The 24908-nt window shown below is 43.0% G+C and overlaps 1 protein-coding gene across 1 annotated transcript; it reads right to left on the bottom strand.

The window, feature by feature from the left end:
- Positions 1-9867: 9867 nt before the first annotated feature.
- eif4eb (eukaryotic translation initiation factor 4eb) lies at positions 9868-23857 on the bottom strand. The gene is made up of 7 exons (XM_036516773.1): positions 23781-23857; positions 17813-17916; positions 15158-15253; positions 13695-13758; positions 12199-12312; positions 11857-11996; positions 9868-10532 (listed from the first exon to the last, which is right to left on the bottom strand). The coding sequence occupies exons 1-7, from the start codon at positions 23796-23798 to the stop codon at positions 10418-10420; spliced, it is 651 nt and encodes a 216-aa protein (XP_036372666.1). The 5' UTR covers positions 23799-23857; the 3' UTR covers positions 9868-10417.
- Positions 23858-24908: the final 1051 nt, after the last annotated feature.

Raw genomic sequence — 24908 nt, 5'->3', positions numbered from 1 at the left:
TGCAGTTCACGCCGCACCCCCCCCCCCCCCCCCACACACACACACACACCTCTGCTGAAACGCAGCACTCAGCACGAACATGTGTGGGGGGGTACTTTTCGGGAGTGACGATCTCTGTGGCACCTCCCGCTCATGGGTTGGTAGATGGGCTGTTGCAAGAGCGTGGCTCCCTACGCTTCACCAAGTGGCAGGTGGAGTTACAACAGCGCGATGGTCCTCATTGTTCTCACTCCGGTCACTCACACATTGATCCAGCTAGCCTACTGAGAGAGGATCCATATATCAAACGGATCGGATGAAGGGGTGAGAACCTGCCAAGAAAAATACCATGATGAGGAAGCACGGCAGAAATATATCAAAATACCGTTGGGCACAGGCGTTCACCCCACGCCAGCATTCCAGCATACATTTAACAGTGTGATCTTTGCAGTAATGGCTGACGGGCTGAAAGAAAATGTTATGGGAAAGAGACACAAGAAAGGGAGATAGCTTATACGGAAGTGGGGATTTTTTTTGGCAGGAGGGTGGGAGTGGGTAGTGGGCGAAAACGCCGTGATGGAGAAGGCCTTTAATCAGAGGGAGATAAAAGCGACGTTTGTCAGCGCCGTTGTGGAACATCGCCGCATTGGGGGCGGGGGAGAGGGTGAAAGGCAGTTTACTGCGTGACGGCGAAATGCAAAGATGGATTTTCTCATGCAAAGCGCATTCCACCCCCCCCACACCCCGTGGCCATGTCCCCCCCCTCCCGCCCGCGAGGAGTCTAAACGTTCGCCTTCCCCATTCGCGAGGCGAACCTGCGTTGCCACTCAGCGCCTGTAGCCATTTTCCCTCTCCTGTGCAGAGCTGGAACTAAGTGTTTCTGATCCAGGCAAAGTAGCATTTGATAAGAGCCTGGAAAGAAGTTAATGAAAGAAAATGTGTGACAAATCAAATGAAAACATGCTGAATCCGTCCTTTGGAGGGTTTGATGTTTGCCGTAGAGGAGGGAGGTTTGAGATTCTAGTCAAACGGCAGTAATTCAGCGCAAACACACAGAGCCGGAGCCTTTATGGGCCCGGTAACACCTGAGGTTCTCGCTTTATTGATTGCTTCTGTGCGCCGAAGAGCAACAGTGCAAATTGGACACTGACAATGGACTCGGCAGAATACCTTTTATTTCCCTCTCAGATGCTTCATTCCTGGGGTTGAATAAATCCTGCTGCTGAAAAAAAGAACAGAAGAACATTTCAAATCTGTAAATGTAACAGTCTCTGAGCCTTTTCAGTGAAAGAGAAGCTTTTCAGGCCTATCTCCATGGCAGCAGTCCGTGTGCGTACATCTGTGCACGCATGCGTGTGTGAATGCGCACATACGCGTGTGTGCACATGTATGTACAAATATGTGTATGTGCATGCATTCGTGCACTTGCATATGTGCCAGCCTGCATCTTCCATGCATGGCACTTGTTTACCAATACCGTGTTCCTCGATTCCTACCAATAACGCCCACTGCCATGGCTTTAAATCTTTGCTTTCGACTCTTTCGATCAATCTCCTCAGAGTGCTAACACTCCAATAGCCTGCCATGATTGACCACACGAAGATTCTCTCAGATAGCCAAGTGGCAACACCATGGCATCACTTCAAAACCAGAGCAGTCTGGCCCCATTGTCAATGTGCTGGGGTGACACAGAATGGGCCCTTCGTCTCCCCTTTAAAGATGGCCACCATCTACAATCCAAAAGCTGTTCAGCTTTATTTATACAGAGCCCATCTCAAAACCGTCTGAGGTGAAATTTTGGCTCCTTGAAAAAGCTCCAGGCAATTATAAAAAACAAACTGTACGAAATAGCCACAGGCAAACAGGTTTAAGCTTGTTCACACATCTGTGTCTCCACTTATTTCCCTCTGTTTAATCACCTTTACTACCACTATTATGTGCAAGAAAATGCTCATATTTTCATTTTATTCATGTGTCTGCCAACAGCATACTAAATGGCATCTTAATGAAAAAGGATTTCTGCTATATTCTTGAATGGGCACAACAACTGTTCTCAGGTCAGTCGCTTTTTTATTTGATTAACTGTTTTAGTTATCAGACACTGTCATATGAGGCAAATCCCATTCGGCCCAATTATGCAGCTGGACCTTTGCTGAAGAGGGTCAGTTCAAGTCCCTTGCTTAAGGGCATGAAGGCCAAGAATTGGAACCCATGACCCTCTGGCCACAACCCAGTTCATTTCACTGCCACCACAGTCATTAAATGTGCAACTATACAAAACTAAGCCCAATGGATATACAAAGTACATCCTCTTCACAAGTGTGTAATGTATGTGGCTGGTATGTCCAACCTAGCACTTTTTCTGAATTGATTCTCACTCAGAGGAAGATGCCGAGCCTTTTATTTAAGCCCTGAAATGTATGTAATCTCTTGATGTAAAGGATTTTAACCACAAAGAACTGAATAAATTCCTTCCTTTGATTTTTTTGTTGGTTTTAGACAAACAAGAAGGCCGTGTTTAAGGGGGAACGACGGCATAACGATGTCCACCCAATCCTCAGCAGTTTCTCCTTCTTGTTCCTTCTTGCACTGCCTTCAAACTCTACGACCAGCAATGATTTTATTCCACTGAAGGCAACCTCCCACTGATGGAGGTAGCTCTGGCAATTGGCTGAAATTTTTCAAGGAACTTCTTAAAGGAAAGAGAGAAAGAATTACTCTTTTTTTTCTGCCTGGGTGTTTAAAACCCTTTTTAAGCGCCACGCTTGGGCGGTCAGGGTCCTTAGTAGTCCATAGGTTGCATCCTGCATAAATATTAGAGAAGGAAATGTACTTACACTGGGGGGGGGGGATAAAGGGATTTGTAAGGGTGTGTGAGTACAGAAGAGAAGTAGAAAACAATCAATAATTAATTTACCTTCAGCAGTCAGGGGCAATTAACATGCTTTTTCTCATTACCAGACTAAACGGCCAGTTGCCACTTTTCTCCTTAATCTACATTGACCGTTGTCATGCTGAGAAACAAAAGTAGTGGAAAAATATTGCAGACCACAAAAATGTTTAAAAAGATTACGATGGAAAACCATATGATCTGCACATTGTTGTATGAATCATATGCATGCCCAAAAGGCAGTATACATATAATAAAAATATAATCTATTCAGCTCCAACTGTCCACTTAAAAGATGTATCATATTAACGTTACATCAGCACTCTTGAAAACAAATCAGTTTTGGATGAAGCACTTTCCATTCAGTTTTTTTTAAATTTCAGAATTAAAAACTGTTGAAACTAGAAATTCAAACATTGGAAGTTCCACTGTAGATACAGATAAGGTTCTGAACTGCGCTACAGAAAATGGGTACCATGACCTCAGAGTAATAAATGTAAAAAATAATTAAACAGAAATATAAATGTACAGGACTACTGCTGAAAATATACCGCATTAACCGTCAGAGAAACTCATTCTCAGTTGCTAATTGTAAACCAAATGGTAGTAAATCTCATTATAACTGGACCACATTCTGGCACTTGAAGGCTGAATAAGTTCACATAACCTCAAGGAGAGACAAATGTAGCCATGCTTCAGTCATTTGCTTCTCTTACTGAAAATCGCGCAAAATATAATTTTTAATTTTTGACTCAGACCTCCAATTCCAGATTGTCACCAACAGAGGGCACTGTAAATAGACACTCTCCCCTGGAAAAATTGACAGACAATAATATTTGACAGAGGATTTAAATACCTCATCAGAGAATGCTGAAAGCTTTAAGTGCTGTTTGTGGAGAGAGTATAGCCATCAGCACAGTTCACCAACTGTTAGTAAACAGTGGCTGGTACAGTTTACCAACAATAATTTTGCTGTTGTGTGATAAGCATTTACAGCAAGTTTTTTTTTTGTCCTAGTGTTACAGTTTGACATTATAATGGATAGGAGAATGAGGGGCTAGTATAAAAAGTGTTGTTTCAGTTTGTTGAGGCATGCATGTGTTAATTGCCCTTCACCTTTGCCATGACACTGTATGAGGTGCACACACCAAAGAAAATGTATGACATACTGTACCTACATACCAACAGCTCAAAGTCTCCATATCCCGCAAAGGTTTAAGATAAAGTCACAGATGGCATTCTCCTTATTCAACAGCCGTATAAGATGCACTGAACAACGCACAGGAAATAACGAAAGTGGGGATATCAAAGGCTGGCAAAGAGTGATGGTGTCCAAGGCTTCGTATGACACTCTGTGCACTGGGGAGAAAAATTTCACGTTCTCTGGCGGTGACTGTGACTGGAGTTGCTGGTGAAAGAAGCTCATTTGACATCGTAATTGCAAGGAAGCATTTATCCCTCCACTGAATTCTGCAGCCTGCACAAGAATGACAGCTATGATGGAGCTCATACAGTATGTATGCACAGACATGCAGAGGAGGGGAGAATCACAGAGAGGGAGAGGGAAAGAGAGGGAGGGAGGGAGATGGAGACAGACATGGTGAGAGGCATGGGGGGGCGGCACGGAGAGAGAGGGTGGCAGACAGAAGAAGATGGGGGGAGAGCAGGGAAGAGAGAATGAGAGAGAGGGAGGGACAGAAGGAAAGAAAGAAGCGGGAGGGGGAAAAGAGAGGGACAGAGAGACAGAAGGGGGAGAGTGCAGGTGAGAAAAAGAGAGAGATGGGGTGGAGGGAAGTAAGAGAGCAGGAAGGAGGGAGAAAAAAAGCAAGGGGAGGAGGAAAAAAGGTTGTGATAGAGGAGGAGAACACGGGAGAGTGTGAGGGAGAGAGAAAAAGAGAGAGAGAGAGAGAGAGAGGGATAGGCTGAGAGGCAGCAGCGTGAGACAGAGCATAATCTCTGCACACCTGCTTGAAACAACACCCCTTCTCAAGGCGCAGGCACTCCACATTCTTTTTGGTAAATGCAAATCTCTGATCCATGAATAAAACAGATCCTTCAACAGAGAGTGTGAGTGTGTGTGTGTGTGTGTGTGTGTGTGTGTGTGTGTGTGGGGGGGGGGGGGGGGGGGGGTCTGCCCGAGCTGTGCAGCACCGGTGGAAGGGAAATGATGCGCTGGGAGGCCACATCTCGCTCTCAGGAGCACAGCGTGTGTGTCTGTGTGTGCTTGTGTGTGTGTCTGTGTGTGTGTGTGTGGTGTATAGGAGAATAAAGGCTCAATGACGTCATTCACCGGCCCGAGGCCGATGAGGGTCCCCCGTGCCCACGGGGGTGAGGGAGGGGTCTGCACCTGAGGATTCGCTGGGATCCAGAGCCATTCCTCAGATCCGGAGCGGGGCAGGAAGAGGGCGGGGATGTGTGAGAGCTTACTTTGACGTGAGAGCATACTTTGACGTAAAGCATCCCCCGCACATGAAGCTACTGTGAAGTAGCCCAACGGGAAGGCAAAGGGGTGGGGGGTAAGGAGGGAGTTGCTTGGTTGCCACGGTTGCCACACTTTGTCCATTTGTCTCTGGAAAAGACGGCTGGTGCGTGCGTCAGAGTCGCCAGGGCCAGAGGCCAACGCTGACAGTGCAGACACGACACCACCCCTTCTCACACACACACACACACACACACACACACACACACACACACACACACACACACACACACCCCACTCCTCTGTGTTCAAGGGGACCTTGGCTCTCTCCCTCTCTTCCTCTCTCCCTCTCCATCTCTCTCCGAATCCCTCTCTCAGAGAGACGGGGGCCCGACAGCTGCCTGGGGCAGCAGGAACATTTAAACACTTCAAAACCAGCTGCTGTTTACAGACATCCCCTTCTCCGGTGAAGGCGGTTTGAACCGCTGATGTCCTAATTAGAATCCTCATCCTCGTGTGGAGGTGTGCACGCAGGGAGAGAGTGCAGCTCCACTCCACTGCAGCGCCAGATCGATCCAGCACGCCTCCGGTTTCCCCCCCACAAGTGGAGTCACAGCGCCATCTAGTGGAGGGTTAGGGTCAGGTTTCCGGGTTTTACAAGGCAGTATTACACCACGTTCTGACTGCAGGCTCTGATGCTCAGTGCTGAAGTGTTGCTTAGACCTTACTTTTCTGTCTGACTATTCACTCTCATAAAGTGGCCCGTATCTGATACCAGTGTGAACAGACCTCATAAAACGTCCCACCTACACATATAAACAACAACAAAACTGTCTAACCACGCAGAATTATCATGAAAAGGGTAAACTGTGTGCATGTGGCAGAGCTGAAGTGAGTAGCTCATGTCATCCCTGCGTTAAGCCTTTAGGGTAGCTGAGACTTTGTTAGCTAGCATTGTTGCTGATAGGCTAGGGGCAAATTGCCTTTAGCTCAATTGGTATCGACACTGGCCGTAAGGGTTGAGCTGAGCAACGACAACCTCAGAGGGAAACTCGCTTACTAGCTGACCCATGTAGTCAAATATACAATGCAGTCTACACTCATTACATGCAGATGTACATGTGATGTAAAAGTTACTTGGGCCATGCTAAACATGCTCATTTCCAATCTGAGCATCCACACACAGGTCGCATGGCTACATATCTGATTTATTTCCACATACTCACGTGACCCAAATCAGAATTGAAAAGATGCAACCTCATGTGTTTTTTTTTTTTTTTTGCTGTTCACACTATTCTAAAAATATACAAACTGGGTTACATGTGAGGGGAAAAAATGGGAACTGGGCCACTTCTAGCTGCAGACTGAAAGTAGCCTTCAAGACTCACAAAATAACTACAGGCTTATATCGGTCAATGAATGAAAAAGTGAACAAGTTCATTTTATAAAATGTTTTTTTCTCCCTTTTTTCCCCTTTACATCATAAGCTTGCTACACTCAGATCTATGCTTCTAGCTCACACACAGTAAGCACTGAGCAACGCGTGAAGCAGTCTCCCAACACACTCACCCACAAGGCCAACAGTTACGTTTCACACAGCACAGCCACATAGAAAACCATAAGAGAGCAAGCGCCTGTTAATGGAGTGGCATGGCACTCTCTGACATCACCTGATGGGCCACTAGGAGGCGCCACTGTGACGCTTTGCTGAAGAACCCTGGCGAAATGAAACCCATCCTACACTGGTGGAATGAAGCCAAGTGTGTCCCACCAGGGCGGAGTCCCAGTTAGTCAGATAATGACACAGCTGAAGCTGGAACTAGTGATGTGTGGTACATAAGGCTCAACCTGCAGCCTTTGCAGCTGAACCACTCAGAGCCTGTGCAGATGTTACTTGTTTGGTTTGATGAGAGCGCTATGCAAGTCATCTACCAGTCAAGTCTTAAAGCATAAAGGACAGTACAGCTGAATGGACTGATGTTTCTTAAATATGGGTTGAAACTGTGGAAACCGTGCTTATGTGATGTTTCGGCCCATAGTCTTCTTTTCCATTCGCCTCAGAGAATGTACCTTTCTATAATGGCTAACTTTTTTCTTAAATATGACTGTACAGGTGCATATAGGACACCAAGCTCAGGTTGTGCCCTATAACCCAGGTTTGAATCTGACTGTGTCATCCACCGACAATGGATAGGTACCGTGCAATTCTTTTGGTTGCCTAATGAGTTACTCAGCAGGGGAAGGATGGTCAGTGGCCTCCTGGTGCACTGTGGGACTTGTGTGGAAAATCATGGTAGCCCCCTGTGCAGGTTGGGTGAAAATGGTGACAAATACAAGAAAAAAATTGAACCCGCACCCTAATCTCAGATGCAGCAATTCACACCGTGGATTTAAACATCACAACCAGCTTGTGAAGGTTCCCGTTCCCTACCCATAATGCCCCTCTGCGGTCCCTCCACTAATGGCACCGCATAAAAGAGACCTGGGGTGTCCTTGTAACTCCATGAAGGGGGAATAATTTGTCACTCCATTCCTTTTCCAAAAAAATATATTCCCCCAGGACTACGGAGATTCAGATGTCACAGACCCAACAGTACTCCTCTGACAGCCGCAAACCACCCGTTAACCGTTAAGCAGGGTGCGCCACCTCCTCGCAGTCTCCGTTTTAAAGCAGGAAGCTGATAATTGCCCGGGGCGTCCGGAAACATTTAAACACTTCCAAACCAGCTGCTTCATACAGACAGCTCTGCTCTGTCGAGGACATTTGTCACCGGTGACATTTCTAATTGGGGCTCTGCACATCTCAATTTGCTTTATAGATTAAATGAATTCCTCTCTGTGAAAGTATGCGATGGAGGCTGCGCGCTGCTGCAGGTGGAACTCGCGTCTAGCCCCGCGTTTAATAAACATCCCCAACGCCATTCCGAGCGCGCTGTTAATATCCGCTTCATCAGGACACGGATTCCGCCTCTAATGATATTTCCATTGCTGATTACCAGCAACGCCTAATGCACTTTGCTCCCACTTATTACTTGCAAAGTAATTACATGCATACAAGTTGCTTTTTAATCAGGTGGGGGCCGATGAACGGCTGACGAATGCCGCCGCCGTCGCCCCTCGGAGCACCATTAGCGGCCGCTTCCACGTGATTCGCTGTCGCTGTCTGTCTCACCCACACAAGGAGCGTTTTTTTACTCCTGAAAAACGGCACTGCCATATCCGTACTTAAGTTTCAATAAACAACAAACACTGCAATGGAGAATGAAAATTTCAGTCATTTCCATTCCCAAAAAACAGTGATGGTCTTAAAAAACCACTCAATAGTGCACACCTCTGACTCGAAGCTCTATGTGTAAATGATATTAATGTAATTTGTTCTGCTACCGCCTCTATTATTTCAGTTCCCTTGCTGGAAATGGTCTTGTTCATAAGTTACAGCTGTCTGTTTATCTACCTACCAAAAAGACAACGAGAGAGAGAAAAATGGCCGACACAGGAAATGGAGTTGGTTTGTTCTCCAAACAGGGAAAACAAATCTTGGCTTCCCGAATTGCAAACTGCCACAGTAACGAGCTGACAGAGCAGAACTGCAGTTCCCCAGGCAGTATTTCTCCATTAATCATGATTTAACAAACCAGAGCTATTAATTAGACAAGGAACAGAGGATACGAACCAGAGTGGCAGAGACTGAAATGCAGGAGAGTTCAGTAACTCTTCATCGTGCCAAGGTGTAGTTCAGTACCTCTCCACAGCACTACAACGCGGTTCAGAAGTTCTCCGCTGTGTTACCATGCACTCACTAATTTGCATCTTCTCTCAAAGTACTTAAATTACAATGCAATTTTAATCAAGTCCTCTGTTCAATCAAGCTCCAATGCACCTTGGCCTTAACTTTGAACATTTTTTTATAACAAGCTGAACATGACTTTGGATGTCACTGTTAATAGTGTCAATTTTGGGAACCAAGAAGATTAAAAAAAAAAAATGTAATGTTCATTTAAAACATTTTTTTATTCAAAGTTAAGGACAAAGGGTACAGTTGCTGTACTGCAAAGAGGCCCAAAGCAGTTTTTCTTTTGATTTTAGTGAAATAAGTTTGGCTCCTTCAGTAAAGACAATTCACTGTACACATTTATTTACAGATGTTTTTTTCTTTTTGTCTTTTATACAAGGGGGGGGGCTTCCAATTGAGGCATTCAATTAAAGCAAATTATATTCAAATGAATACATGTCTGAAAATACAGCCAAACATAAGACAAAGGCTTTTTTCCATATCTTACCATTAATAGCAAGGAATGTAAAAATTACAAGTTACATAAAAATCCACAATATCATTAAGAAAAAAAACACTATATTGAATTGCAAAACCAATTTTAATTATGTTAATACTCAAGGAAAAATAAAGCTACAGCAAATAATGACATTAGCTTGATTACACTCACTGTAAAGTCCAAACCCCTCTAAAACAAAACTAAAAAAAAAAAAAAAAAAAACAAAGCTTTGAAAACTACCAAAATGATGGAGGCTATAACTCTTCTGGCGAATTAATATAAAATAAATTAAAATGCTTAATATTATGAAGGATTACAGCAAAAGCACCGCTGTACAGAGAAAAAACAAAACAGAAAGCAATTGGAAAAGCGTCAAAAAATTAATTTCCTGTCATCCGCCATTTAATTTACCGACGGACATTTTTAAAAGACAAACATGGTTCTCGTATTCAACATATTGTTAGAGCAACAATTTTTTTTTTTTTTTCATTTTCCCTCCCCGTTTGCGGTTAATGCACAAGTTTCCTGGTGCAGGCATGAAATTCAAGTTCTTAAATCTTTTGAGAAGTTTCGTTTGTTTTGTCTGTATGTAATGCAGTGGTGAAAGGATGAGCGCCTGCCAATGGAAGGACCCGGCAAGCGGCCACGCCGGCCCCCGATTTTTCTGATGATTTGATCGAATGCAGTCCACTCTGCTTTGACGGAGCTTTGGTTTAGCCTGGGTGCGGATTGCTGGACGCAGTCTTCTCTCAGGAAAGGACTAAAAATAAAAAAAAAACAAACCAAAAAAAAGAACCAAAACGAACTGAAGCTGAACGAAACCGGAAAAGGACACGGCGCTTCCCCCTGAGGGGCTTCTCAAACGACAAACTTGTTCTTGGTGGTGGACCCGCTCTTGGTGGCGGTGTCTGCGTGGGACTGGTACCCGATGGGCACCTTCGGTGGCACTCCTAACCGCTCCTTGTACACCCTCCTGTGGTGAAGAGGGGGGGGAAAAAAAAGTGGATTTAATGACACAGCACCAAACTGGCAGGCTTAATTCATCAGTGCTGCACATCCTGCTCAAACCAAACATAAAATTTTCATGGGTTTTCAACGACGAGAATCATTTTTAATGCTGCAGTAATCAAACTGCCATGAAACTCGAACACAGGCACATTACTTAAAATTACTTTAAAGATGTTGTGGGGCGTGCGCTTTAGTTCCAGCTGCATCCCCAAGTGTGTGTCCTAGCGGTGGGCAACACTCGTTAGTAGAGGGCTTCACCACTTTTGTTACTAATACAACTACGCTAACGCTGCTAGCCTTTACAGTGAGTTACATGAAGAGTGTTAAGAAGGATGGCCACAATTCAAACACTGGTAAGGTGGGGGGGGGGGGGGGGGGGGGGTTGGTTTTAGATTTGGTCAATTTCAATTTTTCAAGGCTGGTGGGACCGATGTTTCCACCAGGGTATTTTCAAGGATTTTCAATGGCTGTGGGAACCCTAATTACATCCTGTCCTGGAATGCAGTTTCTGCTCTGCCAGACCCTGCCGGGAGAAAACTGGACAGAGAAGAGGACGAGAGCACTGGCAGTAACTGCCTGCTCATGCTATTGAAGAGAAACTGGGCTGAGAGACCCTGAAATACTGCCTGGAGTCGGAGCCAGCTTCAGCTGTGTGCTAACTCACTCAATAGCTGTTCCTTCACTCAATTACCTTATTCTAACTGTCAATAAATACAATTGCCTTGAGGGCGAATTAAATTTCCTGTTTCTCACTGCAAGTGAGTCTATAGGACCGTGCCATTTCCGACGAGCGGACGCCCCTGATAACGGGTTCATGGCAGGTTTATTGAAAGCGTCGGGACGGATGTCGTTTCCGCCCTGCCACTTCACCGAGAGGGCGGCGAAAGGAATCAGCCGCGGGATCGAGCTGACACAAAGACGATAGGGGATTCCTGAGGCTGTCGGACTCCCTGAAGAGAGGAGACAGCCCACAGAGACTTCTAACCCGTTTTGAAGCTTGTGAGGCAGCGACCAGCTGAAGTACATGCCACCACACCTTTCACCTTAACAGCTCTGTACTTTTCCCACACAAGTCCATTGTTTATTTTTATAGACCTCCGAGTATTTCTCTTTTGCAGTGTGTGGACAGTGTCGCGTCTTCTACTTGTGTTATTAACTGGCCCGACACTCCTGCAGAAGGCTCATTTGTTTTTCCTTGACAACAACTTTTTGAATTCTGACAGACATGGAGTGGGGAAACAGATCCCGCCCTTTAGTGATGATAAATGAAAAGACTGAAGGCAACTCACCCTATATGCGTTACGGCTTCCTTGTTTTCATAGTCGGTCGTCCACACTGCTATTTTGTCTCCTTTTGTTCGGATGTTGACAACTGCACCGCACACCTCGTCACTGTAGTCGTCGAAGGCCTCGCCGATCAGGCACAGCAGCTGAAACAACACAAAAATCCTGTGAACGGCCACATACATTTTCCACAGCGTACGGGGTATGCTCTACCCTACATAGAGGGGCTGTTGTTTTTTCTTTTGGAGACGGAGGGTGGAGCTGAGATGGCTGGGGTGGAGCTGAGATGAGTGGGGGGCGGGGCGAGGTGGGTGAGCTCTGGAGCTAAGAGGGGTTGGTGGCACTCACGGTCTCCAGCCAGAAGCGGTCCAGGTCGGCCCGGCGCTGCTGCTTGTTCAGAGTGATCAGCCATCGCCCTCCTCGTTTGTTCCTCTCGTCCTCCCACATGGGTTCAATACCGTCCTGCCACACAACAGGAAGTTAGAGGGGTTCCGCTACCTGCAGGGCCACATGATGACCTGGTGTCCCTTTCAACTACATCAGTCCAAATTCTGACTCCATATCATTCCCACTCACAGGTCAACAGGTTCTTTAAAATATCTTAAGATGAATGTGCTCTCTAATCTTGTTTTAAACTAAGACGGTACTGTGACATGTGGAAAAATTACGCCAGAAACAAATATACACTGCAGTTAGGCGTGTAAAGATACAATCAGCTCACAGTTCACAATCCATTTTTCAGCTCCGTGACACATATCTTCACGTATTTGGATTGCGATATATCATTTATATATTTCGTTACACCCCTAACTGCAGTCCTGCCAAAAAGATGAATTCAAACAGGCCTTAGACTGGAGCACACAATTAAACTGAAGAGAGGGATTACATTCTACAGCACTTCACATTTCACCAACACAGCACTAGGACAGCACCTGATGCAGGATACGGTTAACAGGGGAATCTTTACTCAATGGACTCAACTAATTAAGAGGCTGTTGTAGCCCTTTCAGCAAAATAGCTAATATTATCCTGAGATCATTTCTTTTGCTTAACTGTATTTTTGGTTTCCATTTCTTCCTAAATGTATGCATTATAACATCATGTGTACATATTAGAAAACTGCAAAGGGACTTTGGCAATATCTGCTCTACTTTCTGTCCAGCAGTCCAATCCAAATATAAATGATAGTTGAACATGTCATGCAGGAAGTAGGCATCCTTCAATTTCAGTCCTGGGCAATTTCCCCACTAACTGCAAGAAGCTAGCGTCACTGGCCACCCAGCAGGTGGCAGCACTGAGAAGACAACGCCAATTCTTTCTTCAGTCCCTATTTTAAATTGTCATCTAGGAGAGACATGGTGGAATTACCTCCAACCTCAGTAAATTAAGTTTGAAAATTTGCTCCATCTTCTGTCCAGCAGAAATATTTTATGGTTCCTAAAAGAAGTGGCTCCTATATTTTGGAGCAGTCTGACCTCTTCAGAGGTCACAGCAATGCTCTGAAAGGTGACCCGCAGGGAAGTGACCTCAGAGCCGGGCTGCATGTTCTGCTCCCGTCAGTTCAGTTCTAAACAAGTCTGAGATGCAAATGACCATCTGCAAAGCAGACTGGATCCTCCAGAGACATGCGATGTCTTTGAGGATTACAGCCGGTTACCCTCAGTAATACAAGGATAAGGTGGTGAACTTGGCGAACTAAATATGCCTCTAACTTCTGAATGTATGGGAATGTATGAGGACATTGTGAGTCAGACTGCAACTTTTAATGTAGTTGAGCATTGCTAAAAATCACCTCTTGCACAAGGCCATCTACATTTAGAGATACTTAAGAAAAATGTTCCTACCTTGAAAAGTGAGTAGTCACAACCTGACATTAAGTTGCTGGACAGCTGAATGTGATTGTAAAGACTAGAAAGAGAAAAATGCATTAATATTACAGGACACTGTAAAGTCACATTTCAAACAGTTTAGCATTAATGTACAGTAACTGATGTAGTATGCTGAAAATATCACAAATGATCAGTACACTTCGTAAGACAAGGTTAACATACATACATACATACACAATGTGACCTGATATGCTCCTACCCATCACCCAGCTTAAACTGTTTCAAGTGCAATCGGATTTCAAATTTAGCTTCATCATTCCTGTACTAAAATAGCATGAGTCTAAGGAACAAGCCTACTATCAAAATAATGACTGTATGCTGCTTATCTCCCCTTCCTACAGCAAACAGCAGCTTCTTCCACAGACATTCAGTTTAGGTAACACTGCAACCCAAACGTATGGAAGGCATGTGCAATACTGTTAGATCACTGCTATTTCAGTCATAAAAATCCCACAATGCATTGCTTTCTAAGAGTAAATGGATTCAGTCTTCACAGGTCCACAAATGTCCAATGACTGCTGCTTTGCCTTTCTTGCCGATTGGGCTGTTGTCTGTATTGTGCACAATTTGTAACAAATACTGAATAAATATTTAAATATTTTACAGATACAGATGAGTTTGGTGTGTAAAACTTATCAAAACTGATCAAAACAGTTGATTAATTTTTGTATTTATTCCTGATTATGCCCATCTACTATTCAGAAATTGTCCTGATTAAACAACATTCCTAATGTTTCATATCAGCACTTTTTTTTCCAAAAAAAAAAAAAAAAAACACTGAGCATACTGGCTATCCTATCAGTTGACTGGGTCTTAACATTATTAGGCCCAAAAATACATCTGTCAGGCTGTAGAAATTTGTGAATTTCCCTCCATGTGATCACAGATCTGAAGTAATGCATAGGTGACCATTTCATCTTCATTTTATGCACTGAAAAAGTAGGTCAAAATGATCTCTCTTAGACCCTGTCCTCTGTTGTGACTGACCTGAACAACAGGGAAAACTGAAACACAGAATCCTTCCAAAAAACATAACATCATTACATCTTATTCAGTGCTGATAGCTCAGAGCAGCCTGATTTCAGGACTGGAGTCAGGGTGGTGGCATAGCTACACATAAATGAAAACCTGTGAAGGTCGCAGTTTCTAACACCAGGTCTGAATTACTGCTGATGTACCCTTGAGCAAGGGCTCCCAGCCTGCCTTGCTTCACTAAATATCTACCTGTATAAAAGCTGATTATTCATGAGATGTGAGCTATGCACGTCACACTGGATGAGAGACTAATAAATAAAATGCTAGAGTGTATTAATCATCGCCCTTCTTTTTAAATTTCATTTTTCCATTCCAACAAAGGAAACAACTTGCATTTAATCACACTCTGCCTTCACACTCTACCAGTCCAATGCGGTACTTACGCCCAGAAATCTTCCACTGTGTCAAATTTGGAGATGAGACGCAGGTTTGCTTGCCAAGTTTTGCTTTTGTCATTTTTAAAGAACCAAAGCGACCATCTGTGGGGAGACAAAACGCACATTACACTGTAAGGCTTGTCTATTTATATGTTAATCACGGTAAACAGTGCCCGAGAAGCAAACTCTGCGGCCCATTCTGAATTTATGCTATAAGGAATCTGCCAGCACATCCCTGGGCCTTTCCAGCACAGCTGATCGCTAGCTGATCTTCAACACACATTTGCGCATTTCCATGCATATTAGAAGGATCACAAGAGCTTTAATGGAGATCAGAAACACGATTCCAGATATAACAGAAGAGTCATTTCGCACTAGAAGACACTAGACACAGCTCTGTAATGCTACATCATTACGGTAGTAAGAGCTCTGTTATGATGGTATGGTGCGGTGATGAAAGGGTTTCGCTATGCTAAGTTTGGACACCGGGTCATCAACAATATCCAAAAAGAATTCACTAACGACTAACCCTAGGAAGAGACAGAACAGCGCAACGACAAATCACATATATGTGGGCTAAACAGCACAATCGCACAAGAGACTTGGAAGAAGTAGGGATGTGATAATGGATGAGTCCGAGTATTCAGGACATTGAAAGTGTTGTTCTTTGGAACTGAACCATATCAAAATCATCGATACTAGTTATCAGTTCCGAAAAGAGATCTCTTCAACATGAAACATGTTTAATAGCCCTGCATGCCTATTTTGCTAACAAAAAAAGCACTTCAAAGAGTCTGTGTCGTGATGATCTCTTACAAGTCAGTTATTCAAAGTGAATTCAACTTGTGTGATTTCTTTGTTCCTGTTTGTAGGATTGTTGCAGCCCAACTGCCAGATGGCATCATGACAAACACAGTGAGGCAAAAGCAGTCCAGTGTGGCTAGGCTAAATAATGAAAATGCTAATGAGCGCAAAGCACGATAGCAGGCCAAAACATGTAATGCGACAAAGTATCTGACTGGTCAGTCAAACTGGATCAGTGCCCGGTTTTTAGCAAACAGGAGGAAATGCCACAGAAAACAGAAACTACTGCTTCTGCCTCTTTCTAGTTTCACTTCCCTCAGCACATCGGTCAGCCCTAACTGGAGAGGGTCATTCAGGTGCCAGCACAGGTTATTAGTTTTAAAATATATATAGTTTTAAAATGTCATCCATGTTGTACAAACATCACTGCAAGGGTAATGTAAATGCTTGGAGGCCTACAAACTGCTGCCTACCTGTCTGATGGATGTGTGGCGAGGAAAGGAGTCACAAGCGCCACCAGGGGGGCTGTTAAGGAACTACACCTGACAGTCCTAATACAGCCTATACCAGCGTTTACCAAACCTCTCCTGGAGGACCCCTTGTCCTGCATGTTTTAGACCTCTCCCTGCTCCAACGCAGCTGATTTAAATGATCAGTTTGTTATTAAGCAGCTTCAGGAGTTCATAACAAGTTGATCATTTGAATCATCTGTGTTGGAGCAGGGAGAGATCTAAAACATGCAGGACAAGGGGTCCTCCAGGAGAGGTTTGGGAAACAATGGCCTATACTATTGTGGGTATTCCATTGGGGAGAATGACAAATACATGAACTGAATTGGTTATTTCTTGCCAAATTCTAACATGTACAGGGCCATCAATTCAGTATGATGTACATGCTTTCTGGTAATTAAATGTTACAGAACTATATGGAAAGCATTTGTGTTTTGATTCATGCTTAGAGTACACTGATATGATACCCTACATGTACAATGCTTGAGCCAGGAGGAGGGGCTGCAGCTATTTAATAGGCTGAGTAGACTTGCTCAGAAAGCCTGACCAAGTAGGTGGGTAGTCAGACCGAGTATAAGTAGGGCCAGTAGGGGCATAGCCTGGGAAAATACTTTGTTGTTCTGTTTTGTCATACAGTGTTGGTATCTTGTCATCAATCGTAAAACTTTTTTTTACCCTCATTTACATCTCCACTGCTCCCACAAAGCGGACATGACGATGAACCCATTTAAGAGATCACCTTACACAGAAGATGTAGCCTTGACAACAGGTGCTGACGGAGTAAAAGGTACAGAGCGCTGATGATGCATTCTGCCCAGAGCAGCTCATCACAAGGTCAGCTAAAACATTCCTTTTTTTCCCAGGAAAGTTCTCATTACTTTTACAGGGATCATTAAACTCACAGATTTAACCAGGGGCTGAAATTGAGTTTTAAGCTCTGTGTGGAAAGTTAAATACATGTTTAAAGATTTAATCCTAGGGAAATCAGCATTGCTCCCTCATTTTCCATTTTCATTTACAACATTTTCCCTCATTGTAACTCTCATGTATTTCAGTACATCTTATTTGACTGCAGTGTGTGTGAGCAAAAAAAAAACAGAAATGAGGTTGTTGGACACAGCACACAAGAACCAGAGAGTCCTTACAAGTGTACTATACACGACGTACATCCAGTCCAGGTCCAACCAGTTAAACACTGAACTAGGTTTATATTTATCAAAGTACAACTCCTTTTTTCACAGGTAGGTTTCTCCTTTACTGTATAACACCAGTGGTAAAACCCATCAAGGTGAAAAACATCACTGCCAGGACCTCATTTCTCTCCCCTAAAAAGAGCTGCAGGCCTCACCTGTTCTGTAGTGGATGTTTAATGTAGCTCTCAGGACTGACAATCTCTTGACTGGTTTCTTCAGTTTTCTCTTCTTCTGGTTTTTGAGGATTTGAAGTGGTTTCCTGGAGTGACAGGAAGTAAACAAAAATGTCACCTCAATCACATTTTCTAGTTGAATATTCCTTAGCAGCAGGAGCCTTTGGGGTTAATGGGAATTCAATATGTTGTCTATATCAATACATGGGCTATATGACAATGGGGAGAGACACTGATCCTTGTTAGAAGTTTTCACTATGACACAGTTCAACCTAATGATTTCATACAATAATATAAAATGATACCTTCTACAGCTAACAGACATTCACTCACCATCTGCCTCTCTACCCGCACTGACTTAGGGTAATTATTCCCATCTTCCACAACTGTGTATTTAAGACAGTGATGATTTAAATAATGTAGTCCGACCACTAGCGGTCACTGCTGTCGCGTGTTAATTTAGTGGTGATACAGTGCAATGTTCACATTATATTAGGGGTGCAACGAATAATTGACGTCTTCAACTAAAATCGATGACCAAATTAGTTGCCAACGAATTTAATTGTCGATTAGTTGGTGATGTCATCGCGTGTTTTTTGTGCTGACTCGGAATGCTCAGACATGTAGCCTAAGCTGCGCTGCTTTACTAGAGTGAACAATACAGATGGCAACACCTTCGTGACCAAAGATCTCAAAAGTGTGGCAGCATTTCACTCTTAACCCTTTCACATGTAACTTTTTCATGCTTTGTAGCGTGCGTGTTGTGTTACATAGTACGTTATGTTTTCATTAGCGTTATTAAGCTTCTCATAGTTTTCAGTTAGCATTTGCTATATTTGTAAATGTTAAATCGCTGTTTCCTCAAAGCTAAAATTAGCTAGAATTTTTCCAATCTAGTTTTCTAATCGCACCGGTTTTAGCATACGCGCTAAAAGGCTAATCACACCGGTGTGACCGTACGCGTGAAAGGGTTAACTCTGCCAAGAAGGTTGTGAACGGCAACATTTGCAAACCTGACCTTGCCTGGCATGGGAGCACATCAGTTATGGTCGAGCACGTTGGCTCTCTGGATGATGAAGACTCGTCTCGTTAAGTTAATTAGCTAGCTAGCATAGCCAATGTTAATGTTAAAAGCCATGTTACTTCACGTTATGAGCTGTAACGTTTTCTATTTTGAAATACATTTTCTCCTGAAGAATAAATTATTAACAATGTTGAACAAACAGTGTAGCAAATAATAACCTCTTATTCACAACTATCCTGTTCAAATTCCAAATGTGCCTTAACTTTACAATGTTAAACCAGAGCCCGTCTCTGCTTAAATGTTGCATTGTTGTCATGGCAACATTTATGGCTGGAGATGGTGTTGCTGCCGAGTGTACAAGTTTAGAGATCACCGGAGAATTTGATACTTTCTAAATCGCGAAAGATTTCTACAACTCGAGTCTATGCATGCGTGCCCAATGCGGGTTGCATTCAAATTAGTGATGTTATGTTCACAACCCATCCGAGCCTTTTGAACGGCTCTTTGGTATGAAGGGATCAGAGTCGTACTTGAGAGCCGTTCTTTTTATCGTTGTGCCCAAATTTCACAGCCTGCCCCAAATTCATTCAGTGTAGCATAGTGGTTAAGGAGCAGGAGTTGCCCCGATTGTTTTGTGGCAGTTATGTTGTAAAGCACAAATACACAATGACATCAGGTCTTAATTCGAATGAGTTATGGGTTGGTTGGATCTCTATGGATGGCTTTCTTCAAAGGAAGCAGACTTATACTCCCCAGCAAGCAAGTGCCCTCACTGAATTAGTCCAACCTCAAGCTAAATTTAGGCAATAGATAAATAAGAGCCATTTTATAAACCGAATAGTCGATTATTCATTTCAATATTCAATACATTATTCAACTATCAAAATAGTTGTTAGTTACAGCCCTATATTATATAAACTGGAGCTTTGTTTCAATATTAGCATTTGTATATGGCTTGAGGCATATTATAAGAATCCAATGTATCCATACATGTATCTATAATGTCCTGGCAAAATCCTCAACCTGGCTTTTTCGATCTACCCATCTAATCACCGACTGGCCGCCAACTAAAAATAAATCTTGTCCTCTTCACCTCAGCTCACGTGAGAGAGTTCTGGTGCAAAATAGGTGCTGCTCATCACCCAGGTAAAGGCTAAATACCCCACCCCAGACCAGCCCAGCCAATTATCAAGTAACAGAAGATCCTTGAAAGCTATAAATAAATTACATATCATTACTGGCATTTAGCAGACACTCTTATCCAGAGTGATTTACATCAATTACAGGATTTTACAATGTTATTCATTTATACAGCTGGATGTTTACTGAGGCAACTGTGGGATAAATACCTTGCCCAAGGGTACAGCAAGAGTACCCCCAAGGGGAATAAAACCCGCAACCTTTCAGTTACAAGTCCTGCTCCTTAACCACTATACTACACTGCCAGCCCATAAATGAATTCCATTGTCATCATCATCCTCACCTATGCTTGCACTCCTAATATTTTTCAGCATTAGAAGTCCCTGTGGCACTTGGGAAAACTGTAATGTTCACTCATATGAGGGACCTGTTGCTTTCTGTCTGACAAGTCTGATATTGAGCAGCTGGCATCACTGGTTGACAAACACCTGTCACTATGGCAACAGTTCCCAGACCCACCATGTGGATGTGCAGGGGAGGAGGTGAGCTCATCACAAGCTGGCAGCCTCTCAAGCTGATCACCTGAAAACCTGAGCCAAGCCACACAGACCAGATTCTGTACTGTGCATGATAATGGTCATTTTCAAAGCAAACAAAAAACATGGCTTGAGGCTTTGGTCATTTTTACATCAGGATTAACTAAGGCAGGGTTCGTTACAGCGAAATCAAGGTCAAAATGAGAATTAAATCTTCAATATCAATTCTGTCAATTGCCAGCATTTCTAGTCTGTCCTGGTGTGTGAATTTTGAGATTTTTTTCCTTCTCTCCTTTACTGTTTGGACCATGGGCTTTCCACACTGTAAAGGCAGGGTAAAAAACCTATACTTCATACACAGTGGTCACTGTAACATGCCACCATTTACACTCGTAATTTTTCCCTAACCCCAATAGAAAAGGAAAAGAAAATTCCAGTAGGTTGCTTTCACAAGCACAGAAACCCAGACACTACTGAAAACTCTATATATAATCTATAAGATCTATAAGGTGATAATGTGTAAGTGTGCATAAATGGAGCTGTATAATCTTACTTTTGCCCAGGACAGTTATGAAACAGTTAATAATGTTAAAAATTAACAATCAGATTATAAAAACCAATCAGCATTCTTTCTGGTATGGCAAAAGACAGGTACCATTGACTGTGCAATGTGTCAGGTCATCTTGACAGTGACAGCAACTCAACAGATACCATTCACTGGGTCAGGTGAGTGACTGCATGATGACTTCTCAGATTCAAAACCTTCTTAAAACCTGCATTATCACACAATGTATTTTCAATGACAAAGCTGATCACAACCTAAATTTGCACATGCCACTAAAGTTCCAGCCCAGACTGTGAGGCAAAATTAGCCTCTGCCTTTTTCTCTATGCAGGTGGTTACCTTCACTCAAAAATGTATCAGCTTCTGCATCTATTTGAAACATGAAGTGTTAAAGGTTCACAAGACTGCAGACAGTATTTTGCACATTCTGCATTGCCTCCAATGATGCTGAGAACCTGATTCCAGTAGTCCTGAGGCTCAGGAACTTCTCAGGATGGATCTTTTAGACCTCTCCTCTGGGCAAAATTTCTCAAGCTCCTTCAGATTTCTTAGGATTGCTACATGTGCGCACCTTTCTTGACTCTGAATCACAAATGTTGAATTTAGACCTTCATTTCAACTTTGCAAGTCCATAGCACTGGTTTTGGTCACTAAACCCATCTTCATAATGGCTGTGAATCATTAACATACTGGCCCACTTGCTAGCCAGTCTCTTTGCAAAAGTGAGTCATGTTTCAGGACAAAATGACTGGATCCATAATTGTGTGTCTGAACAATTCTGAAGCCATCTTTCACTGTAAAAAGCACCAAATCATGGTCTTTCACAATGGCAGATGTTCTTGAATGAAAGTGTGTCCAGCTGTGAGCCTCACTGGTTCTATACCACGTGTCCCATAGTATGCTCCTTCCAGGAACACATTTTCCAGTAGCCTTGAACATGGATGCAGCAGTAGAAACCAGCAAGCTCATCTTCATGTTAATATTACTACAGTCATCTCCCGAATCATGTAGGTCAATGACCCAGAAACTAGAGGACAGTTCTCTGACTTGAAATGAAATTCTGCTCATTGATTGTACCCATGCCTTTTATACCCAGCGCTAAAACAGATGCTAGAAGCTTATATGGAATTCCAGCATCTTCAGTTAACATTCAGACAATGAAAACTTGTTGCTGGATTACATTTAAGGGACTTATTTTCAGATACTTCTTCGCAAGTGTCTGAAAGTAGTTTAACATGCAATGCACTTTTATTGTGTAATGCATTCTATGCATGCAAACACGTGCAATTATAAGTAAAATGTATGTAGTTTCTCACTGATAGTTATAAAACTAGTTATTTCCCATTGTTTGTTCATTAAAGGCCTTTCACATGCTTGCATTTTTTCCTGTTAATCATATTTTGTTCGTATAAAGTACATTTTACTGTAATTATTAGGGTATTGTTGTTGTATATACAACCCCACATAGCATTTGCATTTAAACTAAAATAGTTCAAGACTTCTTCGATTACTGCTCAGTCTTTAACTGTAACTTTCGAAATGACTAAGCTGACCCAACACTGCTTTGTAATACGTACACATCCCGCAACAATACAGTAACGTTATTTTCACTCTTTTCTTAATTTCATTATTAACATTTTACGAAGGGCATTCCTTAACCAAGGCGAATATCATCATTCAGGCACGTTGGCACAGCGCGATGTGCCTTCGTTGCTTAAACTAGCTATCGCCAAACAATAGCTGACCGATTACTCACGATAAGAAAGAAAACTCGCAGAAGTCCGCACTTTTATCACGCAATTCAGTCAATAAGTTGGCTAACTCGCAAACGTTTACGTGAAACCACGACAATTCAACAAGTTCTAATTTTGCGAAGACGCTGAATAAATCTCTCAATGACGACCCCCCTTCCTCACACCCACCAAGAAAACAGGGTCGTTAGATGGTCAGCTGTTATTAGCCAACTTGCTAACTGTTGTAAGCGAAATAAATACGTTGGTTCTAGCTACCCAACTTCGCTGAATAGCTGGCAAATACTACGGCCAACGGCAACGCAGAGATAGCGTCATTATTTTTCCACAGGAAGACCAGCTAAAAATCGTCGAAAGTGGGGCAAATGTCTGTTCACCAAATAACAACAGAGCTTGGGCTGTTATTAAAAAAGCAAAAGACCCACGGCAACCGTAACAGAAGTTAGCTAACAAGCTATTAAATGAAGTAGTGGTCTATCATGTCGGACGGCATATCGCTGTCCGCTGTTAATAAACGGACATGTACGATGGCATTCACTTTAGTGACAGCGCAGCGCGTCGGACGCTCTGGCATGGGCATGGTGGGTGTGGAGGCCCCGATGCCTGCAGTATTTCCAGCTATTTGCTGAGCGTAACTACTCATAGGGAGTAATGCCTGCTACACCGTGATCCCAATTTATGAGTCACCAAATCTCATGTTGCTGCTGTCTCCTCCTACAACCGCCCAGCACTGGAGCCGTGGCTGAGAGGAGCACACACCGTTCAACACAGCATTCCTAAAAGCAGCTGGGCTACGATCTTCCCAAAAGGACGGGCAGAACTCACTTTTCTGCTCCATGCACGCGTCTAACAAAGCATCTGTAGTGAAAGTTAATTTCATGACGGCGTTATGTGGTCTGATCTACCATATGTCTCGGAAGAATAGATTGACTCACCGGTTCCGCGGTCGCCATCTTATATCAATCTGATTCGGAGGCCTCTGTCGGGAGCATAAAATCCGATTGGATTGAGCCTTTCCAACGTCACACGGCCAAGCGTGGAACTGCATATGCGCATGTGCAGAGTGAGCCTCCCAAAGGGAAACGGTCAAGCGTGAAACCACATATGCGCATGTGCAAAATAAATATCAATGGGGTTGACGGGTTATGTAGTGCAGAAAAAGTCATCGCGCGCACAGCGACGCTCATTCACCATTGTCATAAATGATGTAATAAATAACTTATTTTGAGCGGAAAATAAAATACTTTAAACCACAATTTAGCGTGGTTAAAATGTATTAAGATTATTTTGTATAGCATTTCTAGAGACCATTTAAAACCACACAAAATAAAATGCAATATGTATCTGGACTTTTCACTTATCATAAGCCTATTTTTGTAATAGTTTAGTGAGTGGAGTTCCTACATGCATGGCACGGACGTACGTATTTTACTGTGGACACTTAAGTAGCTAACCTCAGAATTTGTTTCCAATGGACAGAAAAAGAAATTACTTAATAATAAAGACTCCTGACAACAAGCACTCTGTCAGGTTGTGAATTAACAAATAGCAAGGCGATTTCTAATAAACTCACACTGCTTTCTTGGAAAGATATTTGTAACATGTTGTCGTGACAATATTTTGTTGACTTAGTTTTGTTGACTTAGTTTTTTTTTTTTCTTTTAATACGTTCCCACCTTTAACATCGGATGCGCGCTATTAACTGGATGTTGACTGCAGTGTTTAGTAACAAAAATGCGTTTAACTTGGCTTTCATAACGACAGTAGCCCATAGCTACCGTGACAGATGAAAGCCATCTTTTTCTTTTCTTTCCTTTTTTTAAAGTATGTCGCACATAAATTATACAACATTCCGTGACGTACATCGACAGAAGACATTCTAGGTGTCAGATCAATATTTCACCGTGCTTGTCTGGAACGCACTATGTTTAAAATAATGTTTTCTGTTCATCCATTTATATGTCCCATCAACGAATCGTAATTATGGGATCTGGAATAGTTTAGTTTGCTTGCTGACCAGCAACAGTCTCGAAGTCAGTAAAATTCATATAAATTTTTAAAAC

This window comes from Megalops cyprinoides, chromosome 22 (assembly GCF_013368585.1).
Source record: "Megalops cyprinoides isolate fMegCyp1 chromosome 22, fMegCyp1.pri, whole genome shotgun sequence".
In the NCBI taxonomy this organism is placed as follows: domain Eukaryota; kingdom Metazoa; phylum Chordata; class Actinopteri; order Elopiformes; family Megalopidae; genus Megalops; species Megalops cyprinoides.
This window is presented reverse-complemented; position numbering and strand designations above follow the sequence as displayed.